At 35.8% G+C, this 12920-nt stretch overlaps 1 protein-coding gene across 1 annotated transcript in view; it reads left to right on the forward strand.

Annotated features, from left to right (window-relative positions):
* The window catches only part of ULK4 (unc-51 like kinase 4), a 231804-nt gene that overhangs the window by 79249 nt on the left and 139635 nt on the right, over positions 1-12920 (forward strand). The window contains exons 27-28 of the mRNA XM_086467979.1: positions 8394-8445; positions 8545-8689. Coding sequence (XP_086324105.1) covers positions 8394-8445; positions 8545-8689 — 197 coding nt within the window. The remainder of the gene's footprint in view (positions 1-8393; positions 8446-8544; positions 8690-12920) is intronic.

The following is a 12920-nucleotide window of genomic DNA, read 5'->3' on the forward strand; positions in this document are numbered from 1 at the left end:
GTTTAGACTCAGTTTACTATATTTAGTTGGGAAGGTAGAGGGAGAATGAGAAGGGCTTAAAGTTTAGAAATAGCTGTTCTTAAAATAATTTTAATGTAAATATAACACTTGATTCTATAACTCTTTCTTCAGCCTCAGAGCAAGTATGTTGCTATATATTAGTGAAAATTTCACCACTTCAGTTGTCATTAGGCTTTTAACATAGCTTGGAAAGACCACCTCTAAGGGTTGAAGATCCCATTCCATCAATACTCTTCCTGATGAGATCATCAACAGCAGTTCTCTGTGTGTGTGTTTTGTTTTTTTTTTATTTTTGTTTTTGTTTAACAGATTGGTTACTAAAAATTGCATTACAATTACCAAAGCCGCATACTGTAAGCTTCTTACATCACTAAGATTTGTTTTCTTTTAAGTTTTTGGTTAAATGATTTGCTATGAGCTAAGCTAGCTGAAGCCAGAACAGTTTTTGTGAAACAGTTGTCAGCAAATCAGGAGGTCAGAATGTTTGAAGTGCAGTGTTTGATAAATTGTTGTAACCTGTACCAATGTGTTTTTGTGCCTGAAATCCCAGCAAAAGTATAATACATCATGCTTACTGGGGTGACCATTTAATTCAAACTGAAATTTGTGTATTTGTATTGGAATTAGGTTAAGGGCACAGCTAATATAGCGCTCAAATCAAGAAAGATATTAGCAAATTGTAATACGTAAGAATGAGTAATCTTAGGGATTGTACTGGATAAGAATGAGTGATCTTAGAAATTAATTGTTTTTAGAAGTTGGAGCCTATTTGGTATGTGTGTTAGTTGACTATTTAGATTATAAAGTGTTAATAAGTGAAAATAATAAAATGAATCAAAAACATAGATTGGAATTTAAGTGTAATGTTTATTTTCATTAATGCTCACAAAAGCGTGATATTGAAGAAAATGGTCCTTATGCACAAAAATATAACCAATTAATAGTCAGAAGGGAAACAGTACAGAACTGAACAGTTCAATTTACAGTAATATGACAAATGATGTTCTAGAAAAGAAATGTATATGTAGGTGAGGTATGAATGCCTATTGGTATCTCCCTACATGCTTGTCAGCCTGCAAGTCACTGTATTATGACTATAATTCTAGAATCACCTCAATTTTTAAAAATAATTGTTTTACTTCTATGAGTTATCAGTGCACCTTATTGACAGAAATAGGTACCGTTTTTTTATAGAGGTCCATCAACATTGACAGAAATTGCAATACCTTGTGTCAGGACATTAAATAAAATTCCTCCAGCTGTTTAAACTTTAATTGTCTGGGGTTTTTTTCCCTGGAAAAAGTAGCACCAAGGAGACAGCTCCCCTTTAGAACTCTTCTTTCCCTGCTCTCATTCCCACAATCAGCAGAACGTTATATTGAAGACAGGGAATGACTATCCCAATCTGTTTTAAGTAACCCCTGGCTAGCAGTAGGTGAGTTGTATGTAAGTATCTAAATTTCTGGGGAACTGTTTACTTCATTAAGTATTTTGAAAGTTTTAGATGTTTATTTAGAAATCCATCTGAGCACATCAGTTAATCTTGTGTAGATAGAGATAAAACTTCCTGCATTGCTAGTCCGTGTAAATTTATCACACATACCAGTTTTGTAGAACAGTTTCACAGGTTTTGAATAGGTATGTATTGACATTTATTAACTAAAAATAATTATACTCTTGTTAATTAACAGCAATTTTTTTTTCTGAGAAAACTAAATCTATTACTTCACTCACTCATTTTCATAATTAAGAGTTTTTCCTAATTTAAGGGAGCCTTCCTGACACTGAGCAAGTAGCCATTTGGGCAAAAAAATAAAGTGGAGAAATTGCCTTGTATTTGGTATGTTAAATTCAAGAAATTGTCCACTGTAATTAATAATCTCTAACCATATCTGCCACTAGTGGTGCAAACATTAATTAGTTTAATACTATTTACGAAGTCTAGTGTGCTAATTATACTTGAATGTACAGCATACATTACTCTAGAGGAAAGTGGTACTTCATCTTCTAGGACGCATACAGAATATTTTTAGAATTGCTGTTACTCAAGGGATATCTTCTAATTGCTGCTCACTGAGCATGACTGGAATCTATGAATATAAATGCCAGCACCCAGTGGAACTTGATGCTTTTTTAAAAAGTTGGAACAAGACATGTTCGAGTTTCCAGATCAATATTTAAGTATAACAGTGGTTAATAAGAAACATTTTTACTGGAGAGAAATGTGTATCCTAGGCTGATCTCTGAAGCCTGGATTGTTCATTTAGACAAAGTTGGTTACAAACAGCATTTTATGCAGGGGGTGGGGGGAAGGCCAAAACCTTCTTGAGAGGATGCATTTTTTTCCACTACAACTGTGACATTGCTTTAAAGTCTCTAATTAGAAATTAAATGCATTGCTACTAAAGTTTAATGAATTTAGTGAAAAGTGAGGTTATATTAAGCAAGCAGAACAAATAAGTTGTTCAGTTCAGTTCTGGTTTTAGTTTAGCTGCAATGGAAATCGTGTAAGTTAGTAAGAATTTAAGAGCAACGTTTCAGGTTCTTTTCCACTTTGAGAAGAAAGGAATTGCTTGTTCTGGGGTTTAGTTCATGTTTGATTTGCTTTTGTATTTTTACCTTGAACTAAGAAAATGGAATAAACTGATTTTTTTGTGACAAAATGTCTGATTACCAGCAATCTGAAGTCAGTTGTTGAGGAGATTAATTTCTGTGAGGACTTACTGACTAACAGTAAGTGTGACTTGGCAAATTTTGACAAAACTTTAGATTTTCAGGTTCGCAGATATGATGATGAAAGCTGTCAAGAAGAGTCTCTATAGACTGGAGTGGAACATGAACCCCAGTTTCTTAAACTGACACAAGTCCAACTGCCTGTTTCCTTCACATACCTAAAATGTAAAAATATTTATTAAATTCAGATAATAGGCGTTAGAATAATACTTATTTTCAAATTTTGGTAAAGGTTTAGATATAATTAGTTGGAAGAATTATATGCTGACTGTATCATTTATATATTTATTTTCTCTTAAGTATATTTATTTGCCTGAAAAAAAGGATGTATGCTAATTCAGAGCACTTTGAGCAGTGATGAGCTTCATGATGGCAGGCAGTTCCTGTGGGAGTCCTTTCTATGCTCTAACTAGCTCCCAAAAGTGATCTGTGTGCTGCACGGATGATCTTTTACCTGAAGCATGAAAGTTCTTTTCTGGTTGAGGCAGAAGTTGTCAGCAGTGATTCTCCTCTTCAAGGTTTTAAAACTTATTTTTAAAAATCAGGCTAAAATAAAAGCACCCCGAACATGATGAGTTGCTTGATGAGAAGTCTACGGAAAAGCGGTGTGACATGGAGATCTACTGGTTGACAATATGAGAGTTATTTTTATCAAAGATGACAACACAAGGGTGTTAAACTTCTGCAAGTGCTTTTTCCTGCTCATCCTAGTCTTTTCTTGATTCAGCATCAGTGGTGTTCTTCATCCACAGGCTGTTCTGATCTAACCACTGACAACTTAATTTTGTCAGTGTAGGGTATGCCTATATGAATATATTGTAGAGTTTCTTCAGTCACTTTCCCTTTTCAAGTCGATTAAAATTCTACACCACATGTGGCTTTCTATCCATTAAGCTAACCCACATGATATGAGACTTTTTTGTGAAACCAGTTCTGTACTAATTGAGACATATTGAGTCAGTTGATCAGTGCTGTCTTTTCCCAGAAGTATGAAAAAAACCCAAAACAAAACGCCAAACCAACCTAGTTCCTCAATGAAGTTGTGAAGACTTTTTTAAAAAAAATGGCACAAATGTCATCCTTCTTCCTAATTCATTCTAACATGCAATAGATTGTTTTTTTTTTCTGTTACATTCTGAGAGATTACTGGCGATTATTAAAACATTGAGGAGCATGCTGTGCCTCCAGCAAATGCTTTAAGAAATTTGAAGGCAACATGATCTTAATTCCATGGTCACTTTCAGCAATAACTTTGTATGTAGAATTTTAATGAGAATAAATGTCAAGGTGATGTTGGATGTTGTGGGTCTTACACGTGACTGCAAAAAAAGGGTTTGGGAGTTGATGGTCTTTGCTTTGGTACGTTCTGCTTTGAATAGTGCATAAGGAGAAGATATTTGTCAGCAGTTCTAAGGTAAACGTATGCATGCTCAAAAGAACCAGATACAGCTAGAAAAATTCCTGGAAGTAAAGTAATGGCCTTAGTGACTTGTGAGTTTGGATAACATAGCTGTATGAATGGATGGTGCAGGTTTTCTTATGGAAGTTTAATTTTGGGGTCTGATTTTCACTTGAGAATGGTATGGTTCACAGATGCTGCTGGACCAGGCTTTAAGCCTGCTTGCTTTTTCTGTCTGCCCAGCATAATACCAAATGTCAAGACTTTGGCCTTAAGCACTGATTTGAAGAGCTCTGAAATGCAGTGTTAATTAATGGAGAGGGTTTTTTTAGGTCAGTAAAAAAACCCATATTAAGGTAAGTTCTGTGGCCTTGAGAAGAGTGTTAAGCTATCTATATAAACACAGCTTAAGTTATAGGGGATAATGGGTAAGTTTGGTTATATGCTAGTTCATTAATACATAATGGCTGCATATATATATGTCAAATAGTTGAATTCATCCTTGCTGACTAGCACGAGTGAATGGAAGTGTAGTTCTCCGTCATTCTTAGGGGATATCTCCCGCTAAATAGGGGTTTAGTCTGTTGGATCCCTCCAGTGTGAGCACATGCAGTGGTATAATTGCCTTTTAGTGGATACTTGTAGAGCTTAGACTTTGCTTGATGCGGTTAAGTAAATCTGAGGCAATGTTTCTTTGTTTTTGACAAAGCAGGCACATATATTTAGGGTGCATCCTTGTGTCTGACATCTCCTGAGCAGTGGAGACAAGCAGAGAAGGCCTGAAATGACAGTTTTCTATTTCAAGGCCCTCCTAGTAGCTGGTGAATGCTTAACTATTCTGAAACTGTGGCTTCTCTTTCTCTTTTGGGGGTTAAAGTAACTGTATGTTACTTTGCAGAAGAATTTCTATTAAAATTGTCCGTTGTTTTCAAAAGATCTGATTTTTGTAAGTATGAAAATACTGTAGAAAAGTGAGTACAGCTTTTGCTGGGTGCTCATACTTCACTAGGGGAGTTTTCCTTGCAGAAATCAGCGCACATCGTGGAGACATGTGCTCTGGTTTTGGATAGTGTACTTGAATTTCCCAAAAGTTTTTGATGAAGTTGTGCACCAAAGACTCTTCAAATCAATCAGTGGCTCTTCCCTCTTGCCCTCTGACAGATCAACTTTATGTAACTAGTTAAAATTTACTGAGTAAAGAATAAAAATCAGTTATAAAATATTTCGGTGTATTAAGAATGGTGCCTTACAGAGATCTGTGCAACATGTGTTGTTTATAACTAATCCAGAAAAGGAAATGAATAGAGTGGTGACAGAACTGACTGATCACTCTAAATTATTCATGGTAGTGGAAATTAAAACTGACAGAAGAGTTGCAGAAGGTTTCAAGATACTGAGTGAAAGGACAATAAAATGATATGCAATTTCATACTGATAAATGTCAAGCGACGCACACGGGGAAAATAATTCCAAATATGCATATGCAGTTTTGGGCTTTAAACTACCTGTAACTGTTCTGGAGGTCTTTTAGCATTGTTTTGCTGTGAAAATGATAGCTTTTTACTCAGCAATAATCAGAAAGACAACTAGAGTATTAGAAATGACTGGTAAAAGTTCAGACAAAAAAGAAGCAAACTTCACTATGCTGTGGTAAGTCCATGGTGCCCTCAAGCCTTGAATGCTCAATGCAGTTGTGGTCATTTACTCTCAATGGGAGTGAAGCTTAACAAGAAAACGTACAGCTTGATGATGCAAGGAGGAACTGAGTAGATAAGAACTTCAGCTTGGAAACAAAAGAGTTGAGAGTATAGAATTATGAATGGCATGGGAAAGATGAATTGGAAGTAATTATTCATGGTTTTCATAAAATGAGTGAGTATCAAGTTAGCTGCTTTAAAATAAACAAGGAAGTGCCTTTTCATAAGGTATAATTGGAGTGTGGAATTCAGTGCTGTAGATATTGCACATGCTAAAATTATAAATACATTTAAGATAAGATTGGACAAATATGTGGGAGAAAAGGTATTATTAAATGAAAAAACACGGCTACAGCATAAGCTTAGGAAGTTTCTTAAGAGTCACTTCAGAAACTAGAGTTGTGCTTCCTGCTTGGTCTATTTCTCCTACTCTTTTTCTACTCCTTTCCAGTTGTCAGAAAAAAGGATTAACAGGTTCGAGCTACGTTTTTGTTTGGTCCTCTACATATGTATTATAGCTGGTAGATGTGAAGGTAGTGTGTATGGAAGTTGCTAGTATTTCCTCGCTATTTTGGGTACTGATAACAGTATAGCTGTGGCAGCATAGCCTTTGAATGCCATCATTACAGAATTATACAGTGGTGGCTTTGTGCAGTTAGGGATTTATCCTGAACTGGATATCAGGCTATTTAGAAGACGGTAGAAACCCAAATATAGCTATGACTATGTTCAAACTATGTAGTCTGTTTAGGCTTAAAGAAGATTTTCCACATTTTTTTTGGTAAGCAATCTTAGTGCTAAAGACTGAGACACAAATATCTGACTACTTTCATGCATATATGGAGATTTGATTCCACGTAGATGTCAGCAGTTGTTCAGAAGAAGAATCTTTCTTTGAGTATTCTATTTGTTTCAAACACTCTAGAAAATGCCAAAATACTGGCACCATGCTTATGTATATGTAACTTACAGAACCTTCTGCAATTCACTGGTGAATGTATTAAAAATATTTTGTCTACTATTACACTTCAGTTTATTTCACCTCAGTAATTACTTGCTTAGTTCATATCTTGTTTACAAATTTATTACGCACTAGTAAAAAACAGTGACCCAAATGGCATGGATAGAAGACAAGGGTTGCAGAGTATCTGATTTAAGGTTCACGTACGATTTAATACTTCTCCCTTCGGCATGAGCATTCTGATATGCTCTTGCATTACAAAATATTTTCCATAGGATTAGTGCTTAATTTAGTTGATCTCCCTACCACACCAAACTGACATGAGGCAAACGCTTGCTATGTAGAATTCCATTCTAAACAGTTTGTTTGCCAAAATTGAGGTTCCTGTTATGAAAAGGTCAGAAAAAGCTACTATAGTTATTTAAGACTGAAAGTATGTACTTTACTTTGACAGTTTAAAATATATTTATCTTAGAAAAGACTTAAGTCTGGCTTAACGACATTCACTAATGTGGACAGTCTACTGTTAATGCTAGATGAAAGTGAAAGGAGATTTGAAGTTTTAGAAGTTGAAGTTGCATCATACTGCTGTATACTGCCATCTTAATTGGTATCAGTCTGAGTCAATGCTGCTGCTGAGTGATTCATAATGTTCCAGGTACCTACTTTGCTTCAGGCAATTGAGAGCTGCTTTTCTGCCTCTCTTCTGTCTCACACCTTGTATTTACCACCTAAATTTGCTTCTTCAGTTGAAAAACTAGGTTGTACTAGTTTTTTTGGACTGAAAGACCTTAAGTACAATTTTTTTTTTTTTTTAAATCCTATCTCAGAGATATGTTATAACTGGTAAATTACCATTTGTAGAACAGTTTAGAAACCTGCACTAAAAGCATTGTTGGAGTGCAGTGTAGTTTTATTATTTATCTTATTGCATATTAACTGAAAAGACCATGAAATATTTAAAAATTGTGAAGTGTTACAAAAGTGTCACAAAAAGTTACAAAAGATATATGGCATTATACATGTAGGCATAAAGGCTATTTGTACTTGTAAGAGTAGTTTGACTTCCATACCTCAGAGTCCTTTACCTCTTTTATTGAAAGTATGTAACAAAGGCATCTTTTGGTAGTTTTTTTTCAGAAGTGAAAAAAAGCTAGATTAAATGCATCCCTTAATGTCAGACACTCATTTAACAGAGACCACCAGCTAGCAATGAAATAGTTGCTAATTGTAGTTATTGTTGACTAGAGGCTAATTTCATTTAGTGACCCCTTTTCATGTATACTTTCAGCTTCTGTAGATGTTTCCTAACAGTAACTCCATAATCTAGAGAATTTCTGTCTTCTAATTCTGGTATTAATCATTAAAGGAAAATACATCAGGGATTATAGCACAGTCTTGTTTTGCCAAATCCTGTGCACAGTGTAATAAGAATCTACACAGTAATTTATTTGTATAAATAAATCCAAGGACAAGCTGTGTATCAGTGATGCATGCTTAAACATAGATGATAGTGTACCTCTGATGTGTTTTTTACCCTTGTGAATAATCTAAGCCAGATCTTTCTAATTCTCTGGTTTAGGTTCAAGACTGTATCCTCCCACCACTAGTTTCTTTGGTCCGCAGTCAGAATGGTAAGTATATGGCCACATCAACTACAGTTTCCATTAATTCCACATTTTGTTTTAATTAGACTTCATTGTGGTCACATTCTTGGCACCTTTATTTTCAAGTGGAATGGAGACTCATCAGCTTGCGGTTGATCTCAGAAACCACGTCGCTGCTTTTAAGCCACGAGGTCATGGCTGAGGAAAAAGGGGAGAGCCTCAACTCAAACAGCAAGCTTCTCTGTCTCATTAGAGATTCATTGTTGCCTCAGTAAGTATAATATTGCTCCTGTAATGGGGAATAACTTCATACTCAGTCCATTTTGACAGCATATTTGTTTCAACTACGTTTTCTATGTTTAAATGGCAAAAAGGAAAAGAGGAATAGCAATTAACTGCCACCAGAGTTCTCTGCTCATCTCCCTCCTAGGTTTATTTAGTACTTTGTCACATACAACACAACTACAACTGCCGTGTGATGATTGTTTCTGATACTGTGCCTCTGGCTACTCTTGGAGTGAAACAAGTTTCCCCTAGCTTTTGGGCTGCGATTGAAATACTCCTCTTTGTTCTAATAAAGTCAGATCATTCTAACAGCAACATCTTTTTGTCTATTTTAGATATTGTGCACTCATGTAAGATGTTCTGAAATCGTATGGAATGGCATGTAACTTTTTTAAAAGGAATAGTACAGGATGGATTAGTCCTCTGTGACACACCCAGGGGTTGTTTCCTTTAGATTGCTTTAAATTCTGCTGCCTCAAGAAGCAGAAAAAAAAAAACAAACCGACAGCAGAGTAAATGCAACTACACTGTGGGCCAGATGTGGCCTAGAACTTCATTTATATGGTTTATAGTCAAATGAGGCCTCAGGTGAGCATAAAGACAGCTCTGTTACGCACATACATACTGTGAGCTGATAACATCTGTGAGTAGAGGGAAGGAAAGCATGAACAAAAGATGAGTACAGTAATACTGAGTCATCATTTATATTTCACATTATTCTTAATAATGTTACAGTGTATTTTAATGTGTAGTCCTCAAAAGTTAATAGTTATAATTGCTCAGCTGCCCTACGTGTGAAAATTGTTAACCCACCCCTATATTAAGTGGCAAAAGGGAGGAGGAATGGATGCTAGATTATGATCAGAAACACAGTGACTTCCCCAAAAGTGAGACTGTCTCTCGCTAATTGACTAATGTTATTAAAATTTGAGGACCAAAGCTCTATCCATGCAAGATGTGTAGTCTTTTCACTGTGAGAGAGAATGGAAAGGAAGTCTTAGAGCTCTGTAGAGAAGCTTATTTTAACACCTTTCTTCATATGATTTTCTTTGGGAAATACACAATTTATCAATATGAATTAAAGTGGAAACTCAAAATATTATTTTGAAAATGGAGTGTATGCATTGTTAAAAGCTGTAAGATAATTTTCTTCAGATAGGGGAAGAGACCAAGTTCTGTCCTTGCTCTGAAACTTGCCCTTTGTAGATGTGCCTATCTTATGAAATATTTCTCATTGAACTGAGTGGGGGGTGTCATGCTAATTACAAACTAGAAGGAAAACAGGCAATATGCTTCTGTCTCCAAGGTAATGTGCTCAATTGAGTGGCAGGGATGTTTGGTCTGAGACTAAATGTGATCCTCCTTTGGGGACTTCACCTGTGTTATCTGTGCATGCGTTGTCTTGTAGATGTATGAAAAAGGGTCTTGCAGTAGCTCAGAATCTTGGTTCCAGGCTCTCAGTATTTCTGGAATTGGTTTCTTTGTATCACCAGTAGAAATGATGATACTTGTATTTGGAAAACCATTTGAGATTATCTCAAGAAAATAAATATTGAAGTTTATGGTATTTGGAATATACTGGAACTTAATATTAAAAAAATACTCTAGTTTAGGAGCATATTAAAGCAGTATTTAAATCTTCTACTGATTCAGAAAGAGTTAACTAGTGTCTGCATATTTAATACATTACTTGAACCTGTGGGTTGAACCAACCCCTAGTAAATATGATCACGTGTGGGGGAGCAGATAATCAGTGCTAGGAGGCACAGATGGAACAATAAGCAGAGGAGGGTTTGAGAATTCTTTGCAGAAGGGAAAACTCAAACTCAGTGTTGACTTGAAAGCCTCAAAACTGGATTTGGAGAATACTCAAAAAGAAGCTAAGGGAAGACCAAAGCAGCTGCTTTGGATGTCAAAAATGTAAGTCGTGAAAGGTAAGTTTTGTTCAGCAGTATTCTAGGTATGGATAATGACATATTGAAGTGAGGTAGGAATGAATCCTCATACACTCTACAGTTCTCAAAAGCTGCTTTGCCTGAATGCAAAGAGATCTGGCCTAAATCTAAAAAAAGGGAGGTCTAAGATTCAGTGTAACCTACTCGTAAAGATAACGTAAAGCTCTATCCCAAGAAGAGTTACTTGAAAACTGAGATAGTAAGTGAAGAGACAACTGGGTTGTATTTGAAGGCTGAAGAGGTGTTTGCTGATGTTGTTTAGTCTCTCTGTTGCTGGACAAAGGATGTGACAGAGTGTGACTGAATGTAAAACTGACCCAGGAAAGAGAATTTTGGTCACTATGTGTGAAATATAAATTATTTTATTTTTGAGATAAATGCAGGAATGCAGTGGTTGCTACTTTTTTCTCATCTTCTGCATCATCAATAAAATGTTAATTCCATTAAATATTTGTGCATTTTAGATCAAGAAGTTAACTTCCTCATAGGATTTTGAATTGAACGAAATAGTGTCGTTAAATTTTAGTTCATTGAAAGGTTATTTTCCTGAATGTTTCACAAGCAAAATTAAACTTTCAGCTATAGAGAATGAATAGAAGGCAAATGTTTTCTGTTATATATCCAGATTTTATTATCAGAAATTAAAACATCAGCTCTTTTCCAATTAATATTCCTAGTTATGTGTCATTTGAAATTTGAGCCAGAACCAGCAAAACAACAAGAATGTGTAAATAAAGTTTTATTTCGTTGGAAGGATTATGTAGCTTGTTCTTAGTAGGCTGACAAGATAGTTCTGCAAGTACAAAGTCCAGGATACTTGAGATAATTTGTAGATTAAATGTTCAGTCTTTTTTCAAGAGCTTAAGAGAATCCGTATCTCCAGATCTTGGGTCTTCTTGTCATGGTTGCTTATGGAAAAGACTGACAAAATAAATTCTTGCAGTGTAGTACCTAGAGTTTACAAAACCCTTATAAAATGCTCTCTAAAACTGTTGATACTAAATTTGTTTGTGTTTTGAAGTGGCAGGGAAATTGTTGGATGAACTCATATTTTGTTAAATGAATCTCAAGCATGCAATACTTTCCCTTTAAAGAAACTCATATATTCATAGCTCCTAACGGCCTTTATTCAAGCAATGTGTTTATATTACTTGCTAAGACACTGACTTTAGTAATCTGTTTTCTCTCACATGGTGTCTGGTTTGACGGATCACTGTACCTTCCCTTAGAAATATCCTTTACTAATGTTATCTTGATGGAGGGGGGAATGGAGTTTCAAGTAAAATGAAATAGTGAAACTTTCTTATTGGACCTCCAGTAATTAGGAGGCTAAGAGTGCACAATAGTAATAGTCTCTCTCAAATGTAATACAGAGAGGGCTTAAAATTCTTTAAAGTAGACCCTGTTTAGAGGTGTTGATATGTTTATAATAAAGCTAGTATATTGCAAAGTGTCAGATTTTTTTAAGCTAGCATGGCTGGTTTGTTCATTGTTACTATTGGGAATTACCATCCTGGAGACCTAAATCTGTGTGTTATGCAGTGAGTGGATGACTTCTGGCACCTGAGTCACCTGATAGCATCTTTACTTGCCTCAAAAGACTTAGTCATGGATTCCGCAAAAAAATGCAAATAGTTCCATTATATTTGGTAGGAATATGTATTGCTTGCATGTAGGGCTTCCAGGATCTGTGTGTACTAGTGCACTATCATTTTTTCTTCTTTTATGAAGAAAGGGGCTTTTTAATCACCAGTAAGAAATAGTTTTCTTTCGGGAACTGGAATCTGTTATTTGTAAAGGAGGCCTTTTAGTCACTGAAGATGTGAAGCCAACACTGTCTTCTAATTGGTTAAATTGTATAGATCTCAGTGTGGTTTGCAACCCCACAGCAGCACATCCAAGCTAATGTATAGTAGCCAAGCACATTGCCCATAGGCTGTGTGTTTGTGTAGGAATGTTAGCCCCTGTGAAGGAGCTCCCACAGGCTATGTCAAGACTGCACCCTCCTTGTCTTGGAGTTGTCCAGATCAGGGACTTTGCTGGAAAGCACCACGTCTCCTAGATTTCCTTCCCATGTAACTTGGAGTGTAGCCATGTTTGTTGGGTGGGCATTACTGGAGTGTTACCAGCAACAGCAAGGTCTGTTTTGGTTTTCAGCAGCCTGTTTTCCCTTACTAAGTTTTCCATGATGTGATATTTGGAAATGTTTCATAGGTCATCATCTTGCAGTTTTGTCTTTGCTGCCATACCTCTCTGTAAACA

This window comes from Leptosomus discolor, chromosome 7, assembly GCF_034619465.1.
Source record: "Leptosomus discolor isolate bLepDis1 chromosome 7, bLepDis1.hap2, whole genome shotgun sequence".
Classification (NCBI taxonomy): Eukaryota; Metazoa; Chordata; class Aves; order Leptosomiformes; family Leptosomidae; genus Leptosomus; species Leptosomus discolor.